The sequence below is a fragment of the Macrobrachium nipponense genome, chromosome 48, assembly GCF_015104395.2.
Source record: "Macrobrachium nipponense isolate FS-2020 chromosome 48, ASM1510439v2, whole genome shotgun sequence".
Lineage (NCBI taxonomy): Eukaryota > Metazoa > Arthropoda > Malacostraca > Decapoda > Palaemonidae > Macrobrachium > Macrobrachium nipponense.
Window position 1 is genome coordinate 7249554 of NC_087223.1, and position 27495 is coordinate 7277048.

Below are 27495 nucleotides of genomic sequence, written 5' to 3' on the forward strand. Positions count from 1 at the left end.
TGATGTCATTTACCCAAGTCTAAAGAGCAGTATATTGATATCTACAAAAGTTGCAGATAACCAAAACAACTGAAATGTGTATTATTGCATATTTAATTCAGACTAACCACAACATCAACACAGTGGCTAAGTTTAGTAAAAAAAAAAAAAAATCACTAGGACATATCTAGCTAATCTATTCTACAATTAGATATACCTTACAAAGATTCTGAAACAAAAAAACATGTCCACCTAAAAATATGAAACAAAGGAATATTCTACAAATTCAAAGGAACATTTCCATTTGATGTGCAACACGTGTTGGAATGACGTCTCTTTTGCAAACTGTTCTCTAACCTTTTGAATGTAAGTTCCATCTTGAGCAAAGTTCAATTGCATACATTTTATCCTTTCTCACTAATATCCATAACACCATAAACTAAAAGTAGTACTTTCTTTTCCAAATCATCATTTTCAATTTCCTTAAGATAGCGTGGCTACAGTATTATTCTCCTGGCTCCATGTTGTTTGGAATTAAATATACAATCTTTAAACTTTTAATGGTTGATTTAACATAAATTTGTTCCTTATATCTTGAGCTTAGTCAACATACCTCAAAATTAAGGGTACAAAACTGCCCACGACTTATTCTTCGTTGCAGTAAATGACACTTACAGTGTACTTACCTCAAGAGAAATTTTGTGTCAGGAATACATATCTGCTAGTATGGTAACCAACCGATTGTGAGAGCCAGTGTCCAGCAGTTTCTCCTGAATATCTCCGACTAACTTTGGTTCACGAGAACGCACCACACGGAAGAAATATTGCACTTCGTGAACGTGGCATTCGTTTATAGCGGACAGTACCATAGACAGGTCTCTGGGGTATTTCAGAGCCCTAACGCAGTAGTCAGTCAAGCTTTCTATCAAGCTGTTCAGTTTTCCAGTCTTGGTGTTTTTCTCAATCGCCTCATTCATCGCTGGGGAATTGTTTGTTACTGAACTGGAAGGTTCATTTCGTAAAGTTTCACAGGCCACCGCTCCTGGTGATTCTTGGACAGTGCTGGCTGAAAAGTCAGCCAAACCCTGGGAAGAAGCAACGCTGCTCGTCAGACACTCGTCGACCTTGCTGTCGAAGGGATCCGTTTGAACTTGGGGCCCTTCCGTCTTTCTTTCCTTCGCTCGTCTTGCCCCCGTTCTTCCTTCGCGTCTTGCTCGGGTACCAACGAATCTGTTTCCATCTGCTCTTGCGACGATCTGCTCTTCCTACTTCTGCTTCTGCGGAGTTTTCTGTGGCTCCTTTTGTCTGGGGCAAAGTTGGGGGCTGACTGCACGCTCTGGAAACCAGAAACCCAAAAGTGCAATAAAAAACAATGCCTGGGAAGTAGAAGTTTTCATGGAGATTATTGTTACTGATGAGTAAATTTATTTCTGTAGTAACTATCGAAAGAAATACAGGCAATCCCTGTTATCAGTGGGGGTTCTATTCCAATGGCTTGATGATAAGCGAAAACTGAATACAGTGGACCCCCGGTATTCGCGTTCTCTGGATTCGCGGACTCACACATTCGCGGATTTCTCTCGGGAAAGTTTCCCCGCATTATTCGCGGAAAATTCACATATTCGCGGTATTTTTCTATGCGAAATATCCACAAATTCCTGGTTTTTGTAACCAATTTCATCATAAAAAGCAATTTTTGTGATAAAACTATTAAAAAAAATGATATTGTTATAATACAATAAAGTTTCATACATACTTACCTGGCAGATATATACATAGCTAAGACTCCGTCGTCCCCGACAGAAATTCAAATTTCGCGCCACTCGCTACAGGTAGGTCAGGTGATCTACCGGCCTGCCCTGGGCGGCAGGACTAGGAACCATTCCCGTTTTCTACTCATATATTTTCTCTTCCACCTGTCTCCTTGCGGGGAGGCTGGGTGGGCCCTAATCGTATATATCTGCCAGGTAAGTATGTATGAAACTTTATTGTATTATAACAATATCATTTTCATACAATCAACTTACCTGTCAGATATATACATAGCTGATTGGCACCCTTCGGTGGAGGGTAAGAGACAGCTACTACTGGAATAGACAGGTAAACAACATCTGTTGTAGGTATAAAATAAAAACCTTGGTTCCTACCTGATAGGTGGTAGACTTCGTGGGTGTTTGTCCCGTAGTCTGCATCACCTCAAGAAACTTTAGCGAGATATGTGATCTATGGCCAAGAATTCTTGTGGGTCTGCCGAAGGGGTCTTATCCACTTACTCGGCAGAGCCTGAAAGGACTTTGTCAATGGGTGCTGATCCACTTATATGACAATACACCTTATTAAGGAGCACACAACCAATCCCGACCACCTGATCCTAACCACCATGTTAGTATTAAAAATTGCTCCGAGTTATCCCCAACTCTTCGCAACAACCGTAACTCAAACCAAATTGCACATGCACACAATAATTTTTCAAAAAAAAAAAAAAAAAAAAAATTCATCTACTAAAAGATATCACAAGAGTTCCTTACTGAACGGAAGTGACTGGCCGCTTGTGCGGTATCTGCACTTGTTCAGCAGAAAGTCTAGAACATATCTATTAGACTTAAGTAGTAAAAAAAAAAATTAAGGATAGTTGTCAGCTCCTGTACCCAGGATTGTGCCCGCAGACACAAAAGGACCTAAGGAAAAACATTTTTCATAGGTCACACGCACGTCCTTCAAATAGTGAGAAGCAAACACAGAATTACATCTCCAATATGTCGCTTCCAAGATATTCTTCAGTGACATATTTCTCTGAAAAGAGAGAGACGTCGCCACTGCTCTCACTTCATGAGCTCTTACTCTCAGGAGTTTTAAAGAATCATCCGTGCAAGCCTTATGAGCGTCCGTAATTACGTTCCTGACAAAAAAGGCTAAAGCATTCTTAGACATAGGTCTTGATGGATCCTTCACTGAGCACCAAAGACCTTGTCTAGAACCTCCCAACTGTTCCTTTTTCTGTAAGTAAAACTTTAACGCCCTTACTGGGCAAAGAGACCTCTCCGGTTCCCTGCCGACGAGACCCGATAATCCTTTTACCTCGAAGTTTCTCGGCCAGGGATTCGAAGGATTTTCATTTTTCGCCAAGAATAATTCCTTGAAGGAACAGATGGCTGAATCTATATTGAACCCGACTTTGTCACTAAGGGCGTGCAGTTCACTAACTCTTTTCGCCGTCGCCAGTGACAAAAGAAATAAACATTTTCTCGTAATATCACGAAACGAGGCCAAATGTAGGGGTTCAAATCTCTCTGAAGACAAGAACTTCAGCACTACGTCTAGATTCCAGTTAGGGGGAGAAGTAATCTTAGACTTCTTGGTCTCAAAAGACCTAATCAGATCATGTAGATCTTTATCGTTTCCCAAATCTAGGCCTCTATTCCTAAAGACGGCCGATAGCATACTCCTATAGCCCTTTATCGTGGCTACGGAGAGACGCGATTCTTCTCTCAGAAATAACAGAAAATCAGCTATTTCTGTTACAGAGGTACTGGAGGAGGACAACTTCTTCGACTTACACCACCTTCTAAAAACTTCCCACTTGGATTGGTAAACCCGGATAGTGGAAGTTCTCCGGGCTCTAGCGATCGAGCTTGCTGCTTTGCTAGAAAAGCCTCTCGCTCTGACAAGTCTTTCGATAGTCGAAAGGCAGTCAGAGCGAGAGCGGGGAGGTTTTGATGAAACCTCTCGAAGTGTGGTTGTCTGAGAAGATCCTTCCTTTGTGGAAGGGATCTGGGGAAGTCTACTATCCACTCCAGTACCTCTGGGAACCACTCTTGAGCTGGCCAAAAGGGGGCTATCAGGGTCATTCTTGTCCCCTTTGAAGTCACAAACTTCCTGAGCACTTGCCCCAGAATCTTGAATGGGGGAAATGCGTAAACGTCTACCTGAGACCAATCTAGCAGGAAGGCGTCTACTGCTAGAGCTCTGGGGTCTTCCACTACTGAACAGAAGACTTCCAGTCTCTTCGAGAGGAACGTGGCAAAGAGGTCGATATGAGGAGTCCCCCAAAGAGACCAGAGATTGCGGCAAACGTCTGAGTGGAGGGTCCATTCGGTATGAAGGACCTGGTTCCTCCTGCTCAGCCTGTCCGCTCTCACGTTCCTTACTCCCTGAACGAACCTCGTCAATAGAGAGATGTTCCTTTGCGATGTCCACAACCGCAGGTCTCTTGCGAGTTCGAAAAGGGCATACGAGTGAGTACCTCCTTGCTTCCGAATGTATGCCAGAGCGGTTGTATTGTCCGCATTCACTTGTACTATTTTGTTGCTCACTAACGGTTCGAAGCTCTTTAGAGCTAGGTGCACAGCCAACAGTTCTTTGCAGTTTATGTGCCAGGACACTTGAAGAGCATTCCAAGTGCCTGACACTTCTCTCTTTCCCAAAGTTGCTCCCCAACCTTTTTCCGACGCGTCGGAAAACAATACAAGGTTTGGGCTCTGTATTTCCAGGGAAGTACCCTTGTTTTCCCTCAGTGGGAGTAACCACCATTCTAAATGGCGTTTCATCAGATCTGGAATGGGAAAACTGTCCGAGAGGAGTCCTGTCTTCATGTTCCACGAACTTCTGAGGAAGAACTGAAGAGGACGGAGATGAAGTCTTCCTAGATGAAAGAACTGTTCGAGCGAGGAAAGGGTCCCTAACAGGCTCAACCATTCCCTCGCCAAAGTACGTTCTTTCCTTAGGAAGAGAGAGACTTTTTCTAAACCTCTCGTTATTCTCTCTTGAGAAGGAAATACTCGAAAACCCCGAGAATCCATCCGAATCCCCAGATAGACCAAGTTCTGGCTGGGGATCAGTTGGGACTTCTCGAGGTTCACGAGTAATCCTAAGGTCTTTATCAGGTTTAGTGTCACAGTCAGGTCCTCCAAACACTGTTTCTCTGACTTTGCTCTGATAAGCCAGTCGTCTAGGTACAGAGATATACTGATTCCTTTCAGATGAAGCCATCTCGCCACATTTTTCATAAGGCTCATGAAAACCTGAGGCGCCGTAGACAGGCCGAAACACAAGGCTCTGAATTGGAAGATCCTTCCCCCCGTCATGAAACGGAGGTACTTCTTCGACGAAGGATGGATCGGGACGTGAAAATAGGCGTCCTGGAGATCCAGAGACACCATCCAATCCCCTTGGCGAAGAGCCGCAAGGACTGAAGCAGAGGTTTCCATGGAGAACTTCTGTTTCTGAACAAACTTGTTCAGAGCGCTGACATCCAGAACTGGTCTCCAGCCCCCGAGGCTTTCGCAACCAAGAAAAGACGATTGTAAAACCCTGGGGAGCTTTGATCCAGCACTAGTTCTATAGCTCTCTTGTCCCACATCTGATCCACCATTTGTTGAAGAGTATCTTTCAACACAGGGTCCTTGTAATTGGCGGACAATTCCCTCGGAGTTGACGTCAGGGGAGGATTGTCCAGGAAAGGAATGAGGTATCCCTTCTGAAGCACCGACATCGACCAAGCGTCTGTGTCGATGAGAGTCCAGGCTTCCGCAAATCCCCGGAGCCTGGCACCTACTGGTGTTTGGAGGAGCGCCACTTCACTTTCCCCTTTTAAAGGGGCGGAACGAGGCTCGACCTCTCTTCTCGGTCGTTTTCCTTTTAGCGGTAACTCTAGTGGGAGGGCCTCCTCGAAAGGGCCGAACAGGAGTAGACACTCCTTTCTTTTCTCCCACCATCACTGGTCTCTTCTTCCTGGAAGATTGCAGGAGAAGATCCTGTGTCGCTTTCTCCGTCAGAGATCAGGAAATATCCCTCACCAACTGTGAAGGGAACAGAAAATCAGACCTAGGGGCGAATAACAAAGCTGCTCTTTGCGAATGGGATACTGCTTTCGTCAAGAAAGCGCTAAAAACAGATCTCTTCTTCAAGAGACCTGCTCCAAATAAGGAAGAAACTTCCCCTGAGCCATCCTGTACCGCCTTGTCAATACAGGACAAAATTGCAAGGAGTACGTCCGGTTCTAGCCCTTCAGGGGCATGAGCCTTCTTGGACATCACCCCAAGGGACCAATCTAGGAAGTTAAAGACTTCTAGAATGTGAAAAAGTCCCTTGAGGAGATGATCCAACTCTGAAAGACCCCAAGTAATCTTAGCAGTGTGAAGGCTATGTCTCCTGGATGCATCTACCAGACTGGAAAAGTCAGCTTCAGCTGAAGCTGGGAGTGTGAGACCCATATTCTCCCCAGTCTGGTACCAAATCCCTCTCTTGCCCGTAAGTCTAGCGGGAGGCATGCAAAACACTGTCCTTACTAGCTCTTTCTTGGTTAGCATCCAGCTATCCAGCGATTGCAGAGCTCTCTTCATAGAAATCGTCGGTCTCATCTTCAAGAAAGCCGACGATTTCGGCGTCTTAGAGCATGAAAAAAGTGAACGAGGCGAAGGAGGAGCGGCAGGGATCAATGCATCTCCGTATTCCTGGAGTAGGAGAGCTGTCAAAACTTTGTAGTTAGACAGTCCTTCTTTACCGTGAGACTCGTCCTCTGAGTCCTCTTCCAAAATCGGATCAGAAGGAGAGGCCACCTGCCGTTCCGGGTCTTCCTGTTCAAAAACTCTCTCTACGGGAGACAAACTCCTAATAGGAGAGGGGCTGAGAGAGTGTAAAGAGCTCCTATGCTTGGCTGGCTCTTCGTACTTGGCTGGCTCTTCGCGCTTGGCTGGCGCCTTGCGCTTGCTGGCGCCTCGCGCTTGGCTGGTGCCTCGCGCCTGGCTGGCGCCTCGCGCTGGCTGGCGTCTCGCGCCTGGCTGGCGTCTCGCGCCTGGCTGGCGCCTCGCGCCTGGCAGGATCCTCGCGCCTGGCTGGCGTCTCGCGCCTGACTGACTCCTCGCGCTTGGCTGGCGCCTCGCGCCTGACTGGTGTCTCGCGCCTCTCAAAGCTCTCGCGCCTGACTGACGCCTCGCGCCTTTCTGGTGCCACATCCTTGTATGTCAGATGCTTGTCTGGCGCCTCTCGCTTGGCTGAATCCTCACGCCTGGTTGTTACCTCGCGCTCGGCTGAAGCTGCTGGTCTGGCAGACGTATCCCATCTGGGAGTATCCTCGTGCCTGTAAAGCGTTTCTCGCTTGTCTGACGCTCTAATCCTAGAAGACGCTTCTCGTCTGTAGGACGCCTCGCGCTTGACTGGCGCGACGCGCTTGTCTGGCGAATCAAAATCGTCCAAAGAGTCTCTATCCGAGTAATTCTCAAAAGACTCACGTCCCACAGGAGCCTCACTCCTGGCGGGAGAAGGAAGACGAGTCTTCTTGACTGGCAGTCTCACGTCTTTCTTACGAGGAGGATCCTTCGAAAGGACTCCTACCAAGGCGGATAGCTGTTCCTGCACCGCCAAAATGATCCTCTTGGAAGCCTCTCCTGCGTCTTCTTGAACGGGAGAGGGAGACCTCGAAGGAGTTTTGCCCACATCATGGGACGTCAAAACCCTCTTCGCCTTCTTGATGGAAGGAGGCGCTTCTTCCGAAAAGCGTTCTGGGCTTGAATCCAACACAGGATCTCTCCAGTGCCTTTTCAGGGGACCTGGACAAGTCCGAATCCCTTCCCCACCCTCGTTTAGGAGTGGGAGAAGCGGACGAAGAGAAGCACTCTCTGAGGACGCTTTTTCGATAGCGGTCCTGAGCAGTCTGTCTATATACAGCACCTGCTGAAGGGACGCCTGACCGGGGGGAATTCTCCACAACCTCCGTACGGCTTTCGACTTTCCTTCTCCTCTGGGCTTGGGAGCTTGGAAGAGGTCTAGGCCTGGGAGCGTCGCAGAGACGGTCAGACGCCCCCTCCACAACACTGGGGACACTCACTTCACTATAATCACTTTCACAGTCCTTACCTTTCATGGTAGCCATTTTGGATCTCATCCTGTGAAGAGTAGCTTTCAGTTCAGCAATTTCTGAGGCCGAATCTGAATGTAAAGCCAGTGAGGGCCCTGATACAGAATTAGAATCATAATTAAGAGAAGAGTTAGAATTATCCAAAGGCTCAATAGGCCTTGTACTACTACCCGCAATCTTAGATGCAGCCCTTCTGACTCTATCCCTTTCTAACTTCTTCAAGTAAGAAGTTAGAGTCTTCCATTCCTCAACATTCAACCTCTCACACTCATGACAGGTGTTAGAAATAGAACAATCAAAACCCCTACATTTGCGACATACAGTGTGAGGATCAACCGAAGCTTTCGGTATCCTCACCTTGCAGCCTACATTCACACACATTCTCACACAAACACTTGAATCAGACATTCTTGAAGAAAAATCAAAAGCAAGTCCAAATCCAGTCCACAGTAGCGAATGCCAAAACAACGATCCAGGTACGTCACCAAAAGTCCACAAAAAGATGATCAATTGTCTAGAAAAGCGAATTCCAGTCAAGAGGTGGCAGCAACGATGTTGATACCACCGGCGACAGAAAATATATGAGTAGAAAACGGGAATGGTTCCTAGTCCTGCCGCCCAGGGCAGGCCGGTAGATCACCTGACCTACCTGTAGCGAGTGGCGCGAAATTTGAATTTCTGTCGGGGACGACGGAGTCTTAGCTATGTATATATCTGACAGGTAAGTTGATTGTATGAAACCAAGTATATAAAAATTTTGTGTGGGTTTTTCTTAAGTTTTAACCTATAATATAGGCTGTTTTCAGCGTTTTTATAGGGGTTCCAACTATTCGCGGGTTCTAACTATTCACGGGGGGGTCTGGTACGCATCCCCCGCGAATACAGGGGGACCACTGTATAACCAAAAGTCTGCGACTTAAGGCACTAATAACTGGATTTTTGCGCCGATAACCGGTTAATGGCACCTCTGTTAGGTATCTATCAACACCATCACTATTATTGGTGCCGAAAACTGGAAATCGGCGCATTATGGTGCCGTAAATCACTGATTTTCGGTGCTAGACAAGCCCCCCGTAAAACCAGATTGCCAATCACTGGGGACTGCCTGTATAATATTTAGGCCAAAGGCCAAATGCTAGGATCTTTGAGGTCATTCAGCATTGAAAATAATGCTGAACCAATCGTTATGAGAGAGTGGAAAGTAAGATGGAAGAAAGAGAATATGAACAGAAATAAAGTACAAGGAATGAATGAGTTGCAGCTGGGGAGTGCTAACAAAAGCTCATCATTTTCCAGTGTGCATTGTTATTGTTTAGAATACAAAAAAAATTCTAGATAGCTTATGAAAGCTTTCAACAAGTGCATCGATTGTATATTTGTAATTTTTTTTGGCTATTTCTGGCCACTCTCTTTTAAAATGAAAAATATATGATCAGCAATTTAATGGTTATCTCTCATAGGTCATATTGAAACAATATAAGATTTGCGGCTGATATCAATAAATGGTTAAATTGCCATAAAAGAAGAAAAGAGCCTTCTCTTGAAGGCTGGAAAAAAGGAAAATATGAAACATTTCTAAAACTGGCAAGAGGAAAGAACAGAAGCATTGAAACTCAGCCTAAAATAGAAGCATTGAAACTTGGTCTATAATAGAAGCATTGAAACTTGGCCTAAAAAAGAAGCATCAAAACTCAGCCTGAAATACGGTTTGCTTTCTCTCATGTCAAAAGAAGATACCGTGCATCCAAATAACAAGAGTTAAAACATACCTTTCCAAGGGGTGTCCCATGGCGATGGTTGGCCCCGTGTGTTAACACCAACAGCTTGCCTATAGACGAAAGGATATTTGGGTGCCGCATGGTGGGCACAAGGAGCTCGCAAAGGCCGAGAGCGTATGTGAGTCTCTCGGCATTTTCGTCTTCGAGTAGTTCCTCGGTGTTCTCCACTTTTGCTATGTGTTCCACGTAGCTCACCACAATCGGCTCCAACAGTGGTTCGTACTGGTCGAAACTACCTGGAATCAAGACAGAATATAGAATTTAGGCCAAGGGCTGGGGCCTATCGGGTCATTCAGCGCTGAAATAGAAACTGACAGCAAGAGGAAAACCTCACACTTGCACCATGAATTAATTGTTAGGAGAGGGTGGAAAGTAAGATGAAAAGAGAATGTGAATGGATCTACGTACAGTAAAAAGAATGAAAGCGGTTGGAGCTAGGGGATGAAGGGACGCTGAAAGAGCATTAAGTAATGCGTGCAGTGCACACCATGATGGTACTACCCCTGTATGAGTCTTAGAATAAGGTTTGCTCGTTAAGAATTCTTAGAAGTAAACAAAAATTTGTGAACTTATTCTTAAGATCCCACAGTGTTCAGATTTCAGCCTTCCTCTGGGATATTACTCGCAAGTGATGCTGTAGACACTTCTAAATGCTAAACAGTTTTCATAAAAAACAATAATAATAATAATGTATTACTCAACTACAAATTACTATTTTTTCAGAGCATCCTATTGTTCAATAATTACCGTATCTTGAAAAACTACTGTACTCCTCTCAAACTTCAGCTCCTTTCTGGTTTCCATCTTAAATTAACCTGATATTCTTCAGTTCCTGGTAAACTTCAATTCACTTTCTTTTGTCAAAGCAACCAAATGAGTAACCAACCACTATACCCGATGTTCACCACACGATAGACAATGTTAAGTGTAACGATTGGTCGTTATTTGGTTGTAACAATCATTACGACTGTTCCACTGGTTCTACCCTCCAGTGTTTATCGTCACGGTGGCGAGGTGACTTCTGTCATGGACAACCGTAGTCAGGTTTTGGATAGTGATCTGAGAGGTTCTGGGCAACTCTCAGTTGTGAAGGCTAGAGGTCTGTGGTACCAGATTGACTTTGACGGGAGGATGAGGACCTCCCTGTCTGTGTGATATGGCTTCTTCATTGGTAGCAGCATGGACAGGTCTGTGGTAGCCAATACACTTCGACGGGAGGATGAGGATCTCTCCTCTGCATGTGTCTGTGTGATGGCTTTTCCAGTGGCAGCTTGATTTGTCAGTGTTTATTTTGTAAGCTACTTGGTGTTATCTGTTATTTATTCTACAGTTCATAAGTTATCATTATTATGCTGCCTGTTCATGTGTTATTACTATTGTTATTGTTCATGCTGTCTGTATTACCTAATTTTGGTGTTTATGAGGAATTTTTATTACATTGTTATTATTTTGGTGTCGAGCAGTGTTGGCTATGGGTAACAATATTTTGATATGATTATTATTAACATTATATTTTGGTGTCGAGCAAGTACTATTATGAGTTTTATAACATTGTTGATTTTGGTGTTGAGCAGTGTATGGCTCTGATATCAATATGGTGGTATGATTTTGTGTGATGGATGTCTGTTGATTCATTTACTGGTTTTAAATACACTGTTATTTTTGGTAATCAATCATTCTGTGTGTTTTGGTCACCCAAAACCTGGTCTCACTGGTAAATAATGTAAATTAAATTTGTACGTATAACAAATTAATATTAAGGGAATTTAATTGCGTTGTTCAGTTCTTCTCCTTGATTGGTCTCGCATTTTGTCAGTCATTCCAGTCCCATTTCTTGTTTTTATTTCAAACCTGCTGGTCTGCAATGATCGGCCATTACAGTACGATATTTATGACTGACAAGAAAAACCATTGATGAAAGTTATATGTCCCTCACTTCATAAAAACCTTTGAAATCTATTTTAAATTAGGTCCACTTTCCATAGGCATTAATACGATATCTACAACTGCATCCCAGTGACTCTAGAAATTTCCCATATTTCATGCCACTACAATACTATGATGTAATGGAATGGAATACAAAATTTAGACTAAATTACAAGAACTGGGACCTATGATGTCATTCTGCGCCGAGAAGGGAAATAATGAGTACTATAACAGTTTTTAAAGGTGTAACAAGAGGCAAACCTCGCAGTTGCACTAGGATATAATTGTTATGAGAGGGTGGAAAGTAAGATGGAGGCAAGAGAATATGAAGGGAGGCACAACAAAAGCACTGAAAGGGGTTGCAGCAAGGGAACGAAAGAGTCACTGCAAAGAACCTGCAGTGCAATGCATATGGTGCACTGAAGGGACTGACCCCCTAAGGAGGCAATAACACAATAAACAAAATTATTTGGGTTGCCAATGATAACTAAGCCTCAGCCCTCCAATTCGAGTCTTTTGAAAAGAGCTGAGAAAGCTTTAGCTACAATCCACATAATAATCTTCATATGCATTTGTATAACACCAGACTGTACCCCACACAAGTAAGAAAAAGTCAAAAGGAAATGTAAAAAAAAGACTCACTGATAAGGTGTGATGCATGTGTGCCAACGAAACTGTACAGGATTAGAATTCCTTTATGAACCTCCTTGGGAAGTTCCTGACATCCGTTCTTCTCTGCCTGCTTCAGAAAGTGGCGCATCACTTCCACTATGCCCTCGACTAAACCTGCGAACAATTTCAAAAATGTCTGATGAATTCGCACACGGGGACAATAATCTAATAAACGATTCATCAGTAAGTAAGATGCTGTATCACAGGTGAGGTTAGGTTAGGATTTTCTCATTTTTAGGCTATTAAAGATGTTAAATATAAATGCATACTCTGTGCACAGGCTGGTCCAATACTAAGAAAATGTTCCTGTTTAAGACTTTGAAAATCCAGTTAATGTAAAACAAAGGCAGAGATACCGTGTAGCAGCAAATTTACTATTTGCATATATATTTATGTCACTTAACTCAAAATTCTTCACCCTGATTAATGACAGAACATTGTCCTTGATCCAACCCTCCAAAAATAATTATCTAATTCTTCAACCTTCGTAAGCAACACACTGCCCAGTTATGCATCATGTCCTCAGTACCTTCAAACTGTTGTTGAGTCTTTCTCCTCTTGTAAATTATAAATTTTCTTGGAAGGAAGGTAGGCATATTACAGGGGAAGGGTCTAAATTAACCATTTTCCTATTTACAAAAATGCAATATGCAATACTAGCTAATCCATGACTCTTGCTTATGCTAAATGAACACTGAAATTAAGTGATAAAAACATATTCTTGTTTTTCTTGAATGGTTAAGAAAAAAGTCACGGTAGGAAACTATGTTTATGTGAATCAATAAAAAAGTTTTCTACCTTCACTAGGTCTTCTTTAGCTGAATAGGACCTCAGTGAAGTTTGAAAGCTCCCATTTTATTGTTATTCATTCAAACTTGGTTTCCTACTGTGGCTTATTTCTTGACCAAACAATGGAACTGATGTTCACTTCCTAATTTCTGAAATAGCCAGCTCCCTCCCTACCTTGCCTGTATTCTGAAGACAGAACAAAAATAAGGTAATTTTGACAAAAATAAGGACATTGTCTACATCAATAAGGTAGTTTGTAGAAAAAAAAAATTAATAAGGTAACTTTTAAAAAAACAAGGTACATAATTTTAACAAAAATACAGTAATATTTTTTACCTGATTCAGCATAATGAGCAGCCATATAGCCCTGGTCTTCAGGTAACCAAAGGTACAGCAAAATTTCAAGAAACTGAAATACTGAGCTGAGAAGAGTTTCTGAAAATAAGAGAGTAAAGATCATTAGAAAAATTGGCCTGCTTTGACTTTTCATCTACGCTGAAAGCAGTTTTGTAATATTGTATACACTTTACAAAAGTAGTAAAAAGCCTGCAAATGCTAAAATTTAGGACATAATCAGAACTGCATAAGCATTACAAGTTATACGAAGATTAGAATTCTTGTAACTGAACTACCTACAAAACAGCACTTAAATATGTATAAATATTATCATGGGAATACTAATGTGATATGTATAACATATAAACAGAGTAGTATCTGGCTACTATGCAGAGCAAAATATTTGCCATTAGGGGAAAAATTACATAGGTTATAGAGGCATTTTTCTATGCAAGTGGTAGGGGTTAAGCTAGTGTTTAAGAAGAAATTACCTTTACTTTATTCCTGTAAAGATGTGCTAATATAACGGCATAAAATAAGCTTTGCCTTCAACTAACTTTGACAATATATCACAAACACTACTACATAATGAATTTTGGACAATCAGTTCATAAAAATTCAACAAATATGTTGTACTACGGTCATGACTAAGATGTCTTACCACTCAAACTGTTTTTCAAAATAAATACCAGGGCAACTTTCAGTGCTTCATGCCCTTTGAGTGACATAATCAATGGGCACCCAGAGCGAGAACTTATCGGAATTCGGTGGCTCAGGTGCCAGAGGAGAAGCCGCAGAAACCGGAAAGCCTCGATGAGCGTCGGCACGTCGTCTGTCGTCTGTGGAAGGGCTAGGCAAGCGTTGAGCAATGCCTGATGGTTGATAATTCTTTTGCAGCCTGCGGGTTGGCAGCTCATGTTAGCTACGACCCCTACGACCACTTCCTGAAAGATAAAGATAGAATACAATAGTGCCGAGATGAAAATTGACGTCAAAAAGGTTTGAAAGGTGTAACAGGAGGGAACTTTGCAATTGCGCATGAAATAAATGTTAGAAATGGTGGAACATCTGATGGAAGAAAGAGAATATGAACGGAAGTAGAAAGAATGAAAGAGGTTGCAACTAGGGACTGAAGGGATGCTGCAAAGACCTTTAAGTAATGCCCACAGTACATCACGTGTGATGCACTAAAGGCACTATCCCACTATGGGGCTTGAAAGATAAAAACACTATACGTGAATGACAATGGCAACTGAAATGTCAGTGATTACAGCAAAGAATTTTCAACTAGTCATCCAGCTTGAGTTTGGTAATGTATGTGGTCAGTGACGATCGACAAACTGGTAATCAGATACAAAAATTCTTAAAGTACTCTTATGTATCATACATAAATACTATATTTCACTCTGCCACTAATGAACAATTAAAACTAGAGGTCCTCCATTGCAGATTCTAAGACAGCTGTATCACAAATTGCCCTGTCAGTCATCACAAACCTAGAAAAAACGTAACGTGCACTCACTCAAATGATATAGATTAAAATACTGTTTCAGCTTGGACTGAGCCCAGTATTTTAAGAATAACTATATACAATATTGCACCTTCCTTATTCTTGATATACATTCAGTCTGTAATCTCCCTAAGTACCTTTTAAACACTGCATATTGTTACAATTTGTATCCTTCATTCATGATGCTTAGGTGATCCAGTTGAATCTCCATAGTACAAATTGAAATGAAAGACTTTAAAGAGCTTACCGTTAGCCTTGGTGCGCGTGACATTGTGATTATATCCGTTGCCAACTGTAAAATGTCAACTGCTCCGAGGTCAAGAAGGTGGATTACCACATCAGGTTCCACTGTCATGTCCCACAACTGGCAGGCAGCACTTTCAACGTCTTCTGCTAATTCCAATATGGGCGGTCTCTCCTCCTCCAAACCGTTAGCCCCTTTTGCCTTGAAAAGGAAGCTTTTATTCACTAAAATTACAATGAAACCTCTGTAGAGTAAATCAACAAGACAGTAGGGTCAAGAGTTTGATACATATACTAATTACAGTAGTACCTCAACCGACACTTTGGGAGTCGGGCTTTCCAATAAGCAAACAAATCTGTTATGTAACAAAGACACTTTTGCTAAAAGCCTGCATTTGAATATATTCTAGATATCTTACAGCTAACAGCATTTCCATATACGTACTGTACTTCCTAACTTAACCTAACTTGTGCTTTAAACTTAAAACATTCGATTTTAGTTTTATTGTAAAATGTCTCAAATCTATGATGGTAGCAGAGTGAAAGATAATCGCAACATTGCAGCTGATAAGTACAGAAGGCTGCTAAGTTGATGTCTGTTTGGATGAGGCAATTTTTATGAATTGCCTCTCATGATAAATTAACCGTCATGCCTCACCTATCAATCATGAACACAATCAATTATCAACTAACCTTCAAAAGACCATAAGTATATTGTAAGTAAAAGGACCATCCACTTACTCCAATACACTAAAATGTTTTATAAGCATCCAATTACCTCCTTAGAAGGTTCCTCTGTGTCCATATTCTTGGAATCCTCATTTTCCTGGCTGAAAGCCACATCTGGAACGGGTTCGACTTCTGAGGCTAGGTAGTACGGCAGTGCCTGAGAAGGATGGGAGGTATTGGCAAAGTTGCTAAAATGTTTAATGCGCATGAAATGATTAATTTACTGAAATTGTTACACATCCTTGCTGCTTCCTCAATAAAAAGTGTGACACTAGCAGCATTTGTCAGTAGCGATGTTCTAAGGGCCAAACCTTAAAAATAAAAAGCTAATACGTACATAAATCTTTTGAATTTCGGTAATAAATTTAGTTCTCGGGACAATTATTTTTCTATTACTCTTCTCAAGGAAAAGTTTCAATACCTAGTAAATATCACAGCAGGTTTGAAATGCATATCAGTTATATTGCAAAAAATTGAGTATTTTAAGGTACATTTTGGCTTAAGACTAAAAAATAAATAGGTAAAACATTCAACCAACGACTTTTCCTACAGTTTCACACTCAAATTCATATGCTAAACAACCCAGTTGCAATACCTAGTAAATAGCAGATCAGATTCCAAATGCATAAAATTATATTGCAAAAAACATTGAATAAAACACTTAACCAATGAGTTTTTGTATATATTCATGCTTAAAATCATGTACTGTACACCCACCTGAGTGATTACAACCAGAGTGTTTAGCACCCAACGCTGTGTGTAGGCAGTGTTTCCAATCGCATCACCACGGAGCATAGCACAAACATCTTCACCCAATTCGGCCGGTGGTGGCGGGTTAACTAGACTCTGGAACGTCAGATGAAGGACCATCAAGTAAAATGATTGAGAAAATAAAAAATGGACAATTCTAGTAAGAATATTGTTCAAGTGGATTAATTAGTAGACTGAAACATCAGATGAAGGACCTTTAAGTAAAATGATTGATTGTAAACTTACTAAATAAGAAAATGGACGATTCTAGCAAGAAGACTATTCCAAACAAAGACAATCCTCCTACTAGGACCTATGAGGAGGTCATTCAGTGGTGAGATGGAAATTGAGAGTAAGAAGGGTTTAAAGGCATGACAGGAGGAAAACCTTTAGCAGTTGTTGTACTATGAAAGAAAGGGACACCGCAAAGAATCTTGAGTAATGGCTATAGTGCACTGATGGCATTACCCCTCTACGGAGTAATGAAAGGGATGAAAATTGATAATCCAACTTTAATATGTTGCAGGGTCTTATGTTATCAGTCTTCTACAAAATCTGCGGTTCTAAATAAACACGGGGATGAAATCATATCGGCAAAGTACCACAGAAAACTCTAAAATATACAGAAATCTTTGTCGCAATTAAATAAATACAGTTCGTGGACTCACTTCCTCAGCGCCGCTGTCGTTCCTATCCGGAGACTCCCTCTTCTCGCCCAGATTCAACTCTTCTGATCCCCGGGCCGACCTGACGACACAAGGAGACGAACTCTTTGATTTGGGCAGGCCCTCTGCCGAGTCTGAAGCCGCGGGCAAGTCGTCAAGTTCATCCATAGCCTCAAGAACTCAGGGATGCCTGAAATACATATGCATTTTCAATTTCACATTAAAAATATTATAATAGGAATCTTCGTTCCATATAAAAAGGGTGCATCTTCTGAATAATAACAATAATGATACTTCAGCCACATTATTTTTATTTGGATACGAAGAGTTTAGAATACTATAACGTCGAAATACATGGTTATCTGCGGGGCTCCCGTTCTCAGCATGGAGCTAATAGGCGAAAACCGCCATTTATTGCAACCTGGCGATTTATGGGGCTTATGGCTCTCTTAGGTAAGTTATGGTGCCAAAACTATTATCGGCACCAATGACCGAAACTTGGCCGTTTTGGTGCCATAAACCGTCAATTTTATGGCCCTAGGCAAGCACCATAAAACTGGATCGCTATTAACCGAGTCTCGCGATAACAGGGAACAGCCTGTAACTGTAACTACAGTAGGCAAGTAATAAAATGAAAGCGTTTGTAAAATAAGTACTTTGCTGTAATTCATATTAAAGACTGCAATAAAATTACCAGTAATTTCTTACATAAAAACACAGCGATACAATTAACCTGGGAATTGCAGTTTAAAGTGCTTGTGACTCCGGAAACAATGGTAATAGGTCTTGCTGTGTGTCAGATCTTGAATCCCCACACTGATATAGTTCGACATTTATGAATTCAAGGTTAGCTGCTAGTAACATCCATAATAAATGGCCATTCATAAGTGTCCTGTCTATTAGAAAATGGCCTATATAACTGCTTTACTGATAGGGGTGCTTACAGATACTGTTTGACAGTTCTAAACTTGCGTTAATTTTCAGTTAAACCCAAACATAGGCCTATGAGTCGTCACTGAAAATTCAAATGTTTTAAAAAAAGTCACATAGAAAAATTTCAATTCTATAAATATTCAATTTAATTTCTTAGACTACAAATGGCAATCGTTATGCTTAACCTGGACTGATTAGCTGTTGTGCAATTCTTGAGTAGGGCTCGGAATACTCCTAGCTTTCTGCCTAACTTGTTTTAGTTAAAAATGCAAGGTTATAATTGTCTGTATGGTGCTTTAACGTTGCATAGAACCAGTGGTTATTCAGCAACGGGACCAATGGCTTTATGTGACTTCCGAACCACGTCGAGAGTGAACTTCTATCACCAGAAATACACATCTCTTGCTCCTCAATGGAATGGCCGCAAATCGAACCATAATGTTACTGATTATATTTACTAAAAGGGAAACAACTGACTGGACTAGTGGATCCAGTTTCCACCGGGTGTGAAGCCACCCTCCGAAAGAGTACTTTAACACGTCCTGACACCGGAGATGGGCATCAGTCACGAGTTGCTGGTGGTGAGAGCAGGAGCTCGAGACCTCTAGTACTCTCCTTGTGAAGTAAGTATTTTCTCCAAAGTTAGAAATTAAGGTCATATTTTAAGATTAAACAGAGGTTAATGAAAGTCTGGCTCTAGGCAGTGCACACATACCTCCATGGCTTTCGAAATTTTTACTTACAACTCCGAATATTTAGATGATTGACGCCATCTCCATGTTTGCGGAATCGCTTGTGTCAATAAACTTCCCATTCCATGTGCTAAATCCACAGACCAATTGTACCCATAGACACTGGGGCACTTTCTTCACAAAAATCGTAAACAATGACTTCCAACCACTACTTATCCAAGAGAACTACGATTTTTGGTAGAAGAAGAAGTATGCGCTAGGTAATTAATTAAATGAATAGTAAAACGGCAGTATAAGGTCGCGAATTGCATAAATTTTTTACATATTCATGATTATTAATTTGAAAATATTCGTTGCTGTAAAAGTAACGATTCCTGACTCAGATATCAACAGTTTTGCTTGTGAACAGTACCTACGGTGTTCTTCGCGCTCTTCTATATTTTAATCAGTGTTGTCAATCGGTATGCGTTTACCCTCCAAACTGGGTATAAGACTTACACAAAACCGGGGAAATAAGTGAAATTAGCGTATCTATTTGTAGTATATATACATATTACAGCAATTTTATCATTACTGCATTACTATGACAACTGGAATTCATGGAAACAGTTTGTAAATGCATCGGCGTATGTGTGAAGCTCCACTAGATTGGGGACGATGAGTCATTTTGCAGCCTGCTCGTATCTACTTTAGAAATATCTGTAATTTTTGGAGGTTAATTTGGTTGCAAAAAAGGGATAATAGACATGAATTAAATAAACATTTTGAAGTAACAAAGTAAACTCAAACCAAATAATGAGTAAAGTAAACAATCAAGGGAATAAAGCTTTGCACCTCATAAACCGTGTACTCGTGTGCTGCCCGTCACTGTGTTTGTGGAGTTAGCGCTTAGGAACAACGAACCACAACGTGGTTCAAGTGCAATTTGGAGTGAATTAAGACCAAAATGAGTATAATTACAATCAAATAAGCACTGTGGAGTTTCAGTTGTGCTAACATTGAGGATAAAACCACCGATTACAAGGTAAAAATGAATTTCAGCTCAAACCATGATCCCAGGAATAAAAAGTTTCATACTTTCACGAATATAGGCAACAAAATGTTATTTTATTGTGCTGATTACAACTGCAATCTTGAGTAAGATCAATAAAAGTTACATATATACGCTAACATTGTTCAAATGAGTGCTGGGAAGGCTGGGGAAAGATGGTGGCTCCTGCGCTTACAAATGGCACGTTACGTGGGTGCTGCCATATTGGATTTCAAAACTGCCTTGAAAACATATTTTACGAAGACCTCACATGCTTAATTTAGTTCATATGGCGGTTTCATATATCACATTATATTGACGAAACTTCAATCTTTTGAATGGTATGCTTAAAGACGTAATTGTATTCTTGTTTCACCAATTAAATATCGAGCGAATAAGGCTGATCCATGCGATGACGATGGATCCACTGCTGTGTTTCCCCCTATATTAAGTTATAGCCTAAATATTACATTTTAAAGCAGGATTTCCCATAAATTGGGCATCGTGTCGACATAGAATAGGCCTAGCATTGCACGGCCACAGAACTGAGAGAGAGAGAGAGAGGAGAGAGAGAGAGAGAGAGAGAGAAGGCCTAAGGATGAGAAATAAGAAGAGAATACAATAGATATAACTAAAAACAGGCCAATAAATCGCTCTTATAGTCCTAACCTTGTAATAAAACCAAACTTTAGTAGGCATATGTATGAGATGTATAAGAAATAGAAAGAATAAAATAGAAATTATACAAATACGCCCGTAAAGTTACGTGGCTCATACTAGTATAGGCATAAACTTTGTCATACTTTTTAATATATATATATAGACTAGGCCTAGACTTCAAAACATAAGATAAGGCGACAATACAAATTTATAGACAAATCTAGGTATAAGATTATCGAAGAGTTAAAGGGCCTAAAATGGCTTAGGCCTATTGCCGGGACTTTTAAGGGTTAAACGAACTTTGAAGCAAGTTAGGCTACCTGAATAGATGTATAATATGGTTAACCTAACCTAATCCTTCGAGATATATATATAGTCTAACGAGGATAATATAGGCCTACGATACATCTATCGAACTACATAGGCCTACGACCATAGGACTGTGTAGACCTACTACCTAGCAACCAGAGACGTAAGTTATTTTCTAGTCTAACAGCCCTATTTTAGCCCTAGTAGCCTTACATATTTATAGTTTTGGCGTCAGGGATTCAAATACGGTTAAAAATACTTACGGAAATAAATTCCATATTCACAAATTAGACGTTTTAACAAATGGCTTCCATTTGGGAGCACCAAAGGCCTCTGGCCCGCTATCCCTTGCCTTGACGTTACCGATTTAATTAAAACGTCCTTATTTTCAAAGATTATTGGATATTTGTTTTAAAATATGATAATTTGATTTAATTTCATGTCCGTTTTTATGTTAAATAGACGATTTATTTTATTTAGAGTATTTCAAATTCCGTTGGCGGAATTATGGCTCGTTATCCCTTACTTTCATCTAAATAACCTATTCATCTCAAATTCGCTTATTTCAATGGATTCATATACATTGTTATGCATTTATTTTAATAAAAGTGTGATAATATAGTTTATTTTAATAAAAGGCACTTAAAATTTAATCTATTTTAAACATATTTTTTACAATTTCAGGGTTCAATGTTTTGGCATAGGTCTGAGTGACATAGATGGTCGTCAAATGTTAAATTCATTTACATAAAAAAAACAATGTAGTTATTTAATTCTACGTTATTATTTGATGGTATTAAACTAATAATTAACATTTATCAGCAAAACCCAATGTCAAATAAAATCGAGAAGAAGAGTTTGATTAAAATGTTAAAATTATTTATTTTGGTCATATGCAAATCAGCCCTCTTATCAAAAACTCGTAAACATATAAATAATATAATATAACATGGCAATACAATTCACAACATTTAATTTACAACATTATTTTAAACACAATTGCGCCTAAATTTATTGATAAATTGAGGATTTTTCACCCTCCAATGGAACTTTTGGGGCTAAAACTACGCAGTTCTGACAAACGAAAGAATAATCATAGGAGACTTCGTTAAAATACTTTTTAAAAATCAGCATTCCTCAGAAAACCTCCTGCTGGTTGAAAAAGTTGAAGACACTCATTGGACAAGAATTTGAGTACTCGTGGGAACAAGGAGATAGGCCTACAGCACTCCTCCCAGTTTCAGCTGCGTAGTGGTATGCCTCAAGGTATCCTTCTTCCCCTTCTCTTGGCCTGAAATACAAGAAGAGTGAGAATATGAGAGGAATGGGCGGGTTTAATAATAACGTACATGTGCCCAGTGAATTTCTTTACCTGTTCAATGACCAGTGTCACAGTACCTCAGCTCTTCTGTGGAACTGTGTGGAGTGAAACTGTGAAACAATCTTCTCAGATACACTGAGAGCCATGATACCCTGACCTTGAACTTTGTGATCACTCGCTCAGTTAAATGCCAATGAGTAATATTTTCATTAACAACGATAATAAACTATCAAATGTATTATTTTTCACACTGATGCTCCATTCAAAACCCGAATTCTTGCACCATCTACAAGATACACAAGACTTAAACACCATCTCTTGGCATTTTGCCACTAAATCTGGCACCAACTGGTAAAAAATCTTGGTAAATCCGATGTGCCTATTATCTAATGAAAAACACACCAATAAACACATACAGTTGCAATTTTGTTACTACGACAGTGCCACACTTTGTTAGCAAGATACTACAAGGGGCTACAGACAGCACTTGTCAACTTCTTCAACATCCGGTTCTCTCCCAGAGGAATATTTTCTGTGTCCCCTTCTCTATATTATTTGCAATAAGTAACTATAAGAGATTTCCTAAGTTTTAACTTGGGAAATGTGTAATATTATTTTGGTACTAAGCTTAAGAAGAATTTCTTGAGTCACACAGCAAGATACTAAGTTTAATACGGATTTTTTTTTTTTTAGTTGAGTTGGTTAGTGTATATTAAACCAGCTTCAGGGCTGCACGGCCTAATTTGGACTTCTGGACTCTGTTCAGACAACCAAGATGACAAAAATAATTGGCCTGATAGAGCAACAACCTTTAAAACTAATATGTGTAACCAATGCAACTTCAAACGGACAGAATTCGTACAGAAATCAAGACATATGATTAATACGACCTGGGGTATCGTAAATAATCAAAGAATGTGTATTTATGATTAAAAAACCCAGCAGATAACAGCACTTCTTGCTTGGAAGTTTGAACAATATTGTAAAAAAAACTAAGAGAATTATTAAATTATCTTAGCTTACATGGAGATAATTTAATACATAGACTACAATTTGTGCCTCCGTTAATTAAATGCAAATGTTCCAAGACTGTTTTGACGAATTATATTTAAAAAAAAAACTGAACAAGACAAGTCCTGCAAAACTGTCTAGAACTCACGTAAACATCTCAGAAATCAGCTCTCCAATTATGGTCCACTCTCGGATTGGGAAACGGTTTATTTCGCAGATAAACCTGAGTAGACAGGACTTGCCATCTACGCCGTACTCGTTGGTGAGTCTAGATTCCACATACTGGTAGATGAAGAGCTGGTCGTCGGCAAATCTCCTGGTGTGTGGAAGAAAAAAGAAGAAGAATGGTTTGTTTGCTCGAGTCTTCTACTTTTTGTTGTTATCACTATATAAATGAGGTCTTACAAGCTAAAGATAGAGGACATATAAAGCCCCACACCTTTTAGTGTGTGGTAGAAAGAAGAAGAATAGTTTGTTTACACGAGTCTTGTACTTCTTGTTGTTACTACATAATTAGACCTCACAAACGAAAGGTAGAAAGAAGAAGAATGCCTTGTTTACATGATTCGTCTTCTTCTTCTTCTTGTCACTGCATAAATTAGACCTCTCAAATGAGAGGTAGTAAGAGGAATAATGATTTGTTTATTATTATTCAGAAGATGAAACCTATTCATATGGAACATTAAGCCCACCAGAGGGGCCATTGACTCGCAATTCAAGCTTCCAAAGAATATGGCGTCCATTATGAAGAAGTAAGAGGAAGTTGGGAAATACAGAAAGAAAATAAATGCACAAATTATCAAATGGAAAAGATGTATTAAAATGCACGTAGAATAGTGCATTAGGACAGTGATGCATTGCACTTTCTCTTGAACTTCTGTTAAGTTGCAATTACACGAAACCCCCTTCGAGGCTGTTCCGCAGCTGTCACTTCCAATACCACTCACCTGTTCATCCTATTTTGCTGCTTGAGGACGTCCAGGTAGAGCGTAATGGTGCATAGCATGACAGGTATGTTCCTGGGCGTCGGGATGCCATTGCCGTCGGCGTCCGAGAGAACAGGGACGCCCACGAAACTCGAGAAATTGACTATTGTTGTGTTGAGTGGCTGGACTATGGAGGCCATGATTATAACTGAGGGAATAATAATAATAATAATAATAATAATAATAATAATAATAATAATAATAATAATAATAATAATAATAATAATAATAATAATAATAATAATAATAATAATAATAATAATATCAGGAGAGGGATCTTCCAGGGCGACTCACTGTCCCCACTACTCTTCGTAGTAGTCATGATTCTCATGACAAAAGTACTGCAGAAGATGGATGCCGGGTAACAACTCAAGAAAAGAGGCAACAAAATCAACCATCTGATGTTCATGGACGACATCAAGCTGTATGGTAAGAGCATCAAGGAAATAGATACCCTAATCCAGACTGTAAGGATTGTATCTGGGGACATCAGGATGGAGTTTGGAATAGAAAAATGCGCCTTAGTCAACATACAAAAAGGCAAAGTAACGAGAACTGAAGGGATAAAGCTACCACATGGGAGCAACATCAACCACATAGATGAGACTGGATACAAATACCTGGGAATAATGGAAGGAGGGGATATAAAACACCAAGAGATGAAGGGCACGATCAGGAAAGAATATATGCAGAGACTCAAGGCGATACTCAAGTCAAAACTCAACGCCGGAAATATGATAAAAGCCATAAACACATGGGCAGTGCCAGTAATCAGATACAGCGCAGGAATAGTGGAATGGACGAAGGCAGAACTCCGCAGCATAGATAAGAAAACCAGGAAACATATGACAATACACAAAGCACTACACTCAAGAGCAAATACGGACAGACTATACATAACACGAAAGGAAGGAGGGAGAGGACTACTAAGTATAGAGGACTGCGTCAACATCGAGAACAGAGCACTGGGGAAATATCTGAAAACCAGTGAAGACGAGTGGCTAAAGAGTGCATGGGAAGAAGGACTAATAAAAGTAGACGAAGACCCAGAAATATACAGAGACAAGAGAATGACAAACAGAACAGAGGACTGGCACAACAAATCAATGCACGGACAATACATGAGACAGACTAAAGAACTAACCAGCGATGAAACATGGCAATGGCTACAGAGGGGAGAGTTCAAGAAGGAAACTGAAGGAATGATAACAGCGGCACAAGATCGGGCCCTAAGAACCAGATATGTTCAAAGAACGATAGACGGAAATAACATCTCTCCCATATGTAGGAAGTGCAATACGAAAAATGAAACCATAAACCACATAGCAAGTGAATGCCCGGCACTTGCACAGAACCAGTACAAAAAGAGGCATGATTCAGTGGCAAAAGCCCTCCACGGGAGCCTGTGCAAGAAACATCAGCTACCTTGCAGTAATAAGTGGTACGAGCACCAACCAGAGGGAGTGATAGAAAACGATCAGGCAAAGATCCTCTGGGACTATGGTATCAGAACAGATAGGGTGATACGTGCAAATAGACCAGACGTGACGTTGATTGACAAAGTCAAGAAGAAAGTATCACTCATTGATGTCGCAATACCATGGGACACCAGAGTTGAAGAGAAAGAGAGGGGAAAAATGGATAAGTATCAAGATCTGAAAATAGAAATAAGAAGGATATGGGATATGCCAGTGGAAATTGTACCCATAATCATAGGAGCGCTAGGCATGATCCCAAGATCCCTGAAAAGGAATCTAGAAAAACTAGAGACTGAAGTAGCTCCAGGAATCATGCAGAAGAGTGTGATCCTAGAAACGGCGCACATAGTAAGAAAAGTGATGGACTCCTAAGGAGGCAGGATGCAACCCGGAACCCCACACTATAAATACCACCCAGTCGAATTGGAGGACTGTGATAGAGCACAAAAAAAAAAAATAATAATAATAATAGTTGTGCATTTCAATTTCTACAAAAATACACAATGTAGCTACAGGGACACTGTCAATTCTTTTAAGCAAATACGCCTCACTTCTACAGAAAAAAAACTCAATTTTCTTAATTAGTAATACTCTACATTTCTACATGGAAAACTCTTTTGCTTAATAAATATACCCAACTTCTTAAAACAGGAAAAATTCATTCTTTCACAAAAAAAATATCGTATGCACAAACACATTCCACTGCTTTCAGTCGACCCCATCAAGGAAAAACTCCTTTTCCAAGCATGTTCTCTTCATGGCCCTGTAAAAAATAAAACCTCACCCTCTAACCAAACGAGTCTCCAAGAACTCACCTTGCGAGACCTCCTCACGTGTTGCTTCTTCTGCCTCGTGAAGTTGAGAAAGCAGGACCAGATGTGAGAAACTCAGAAGTGGGGCATCTATCACACTCAAAAGAAGAGAGGAGGGGAGGAGCTATGGGAGAAAGCTCTTCTGAGAGAGAGAGAGAGAGAGAGAGAGAGAGAGAGAGAGAGAGAGAGAGAGAGAGAGAGAGAGAGAGAGAGAATTTGCAGGGGTAATACTGTTCCTCCTTGGGAAACATACGTCTCAGTTGAAACCAGTTCTTTTATAGTTTTCCTTCTTGTGCTGAGCTGGTAATACCTTTAAATAAGCCTCACAATAGAGGAAACGGTTTCGTCTTTTATTCCAGCATTGGGATTTAAGGCTTACAATTGTACCTATTGTTCCTAAATGTATGCAGAAAATTTGGCAAAGCAGGGAGATTAAAAAGTCAATTTTAATCTATCTTTCAACTGGTGAATTATACGAAACAAAGAACCGTTTGCAAGAATGAACTTTCTCAATGTGGAAGATTCGGATCTTGGCCACCTGAAAATTGAAGCAAATTACTTTTTCTTGACACAGACGAGTGAAACTCCCCGTTTCCCATCCATAGAAAAGGAGGGGGAAGACACACATTTCAACCACTTCTCACCCCCTCACAAAAGTCCCTTGTCACACGACAATTTCTCCGCAATTCTTACAAGCCTCTCTTTCATCCTACAAGGAGGTAACGCCAGCTAATTTGGGCAGGAACCACCTTTTAGGCAGCCTCCCCTTCGTGTCAGCTCATTCATATTACCTCCTCGGCGTCTTGTTTGTTTTTCCAGCGACTTACAATAGGTTGGTTTCGTCTCCATTCCGAAATGCAGGAACCTCTCCCAGCAGCTCCTAGGTGTGTGACGTGACGTCACGAATGTAAACAAACCGAGTGGGCGTTGCCCCCACCGGCGTAATTCGAGGAAGGTAATGATTCCTTCCTTGTTCATTTGGGATTAATCTCACCTTGGTGTGATTTACGGTTTCGCCTTCTCTTTGGATA

The 27495-nt window shown here is 40.7% G+C and overlaps 1 protein-coding gene across 2 annotated transcripts; it reads right to left on the reverse strand.

The window, feature by feature from the left end:
* Positions 1-940: 940 nt before the first annotated feature.
* LOC135205024 (uncharacterized) lies at positions 941-23489 on the reverse strand. 2 transcript variants are annotated; one of them, XM_064235279.1, is made up of 11 exons: positions 23337-23489; positions 21974-22147; positions 17236-17422; positions 16535-16663; positions 15867-15974; positions 15093-15290; positions 13997-14279; positions 13336-13434; positions 12181-12324; positions 9604-9848; positions 941-1315 (listed from the first exon to the last, which is right to left on the reverse strand). In XM_064235279.1, exons 3-11 carry the CDS (start codon positions 17398-17400, stop codon positions 1088-1090), a joined length of 1599 nt encoding a protein of 532 aa, XP_064091349.1. In that variant the 5' UTR covers positions 17401-17422; positions 21974-22147; positions 23337-23489; the 3' UTR covers positions 941-1087. The 2 variants fall into 2 exon arrangements, with proteins under 2 accessions (XP_064091349.1, XP_064091348.1); XM_064235278.1 differs by lacking the exons at positions 21974-22147; positions 23337-23489 and adding an exon at positions 21120-21275.
* Between the last annotated feature and the right edge of the window lie 4006 nt (positions 23490-27495).

Coding starts and splice junctions, on each gene's coding strand:
- LOC135205024 (XM_064235279.1), bottom strand. CDS start 17,400: ATGGATGAACTTGACGACTTGCCCGCGGCTTCAGACTCGGCAGAGGGC. Junction 15,291..15,866: donor CAGAGGAACCTTCTAAGGAG/GTAATTGGATGC, acceptor TTCCTTTTCAAG/GCAAAAGGGGCTAACGGTTT. Junction 9,849..12,180: donor ACATGCATCACACCTTATCA/GTGAGTCTTTTT, acceptor TCTTGATTCCAG/GTAGTTTCGACCAGTACGAA.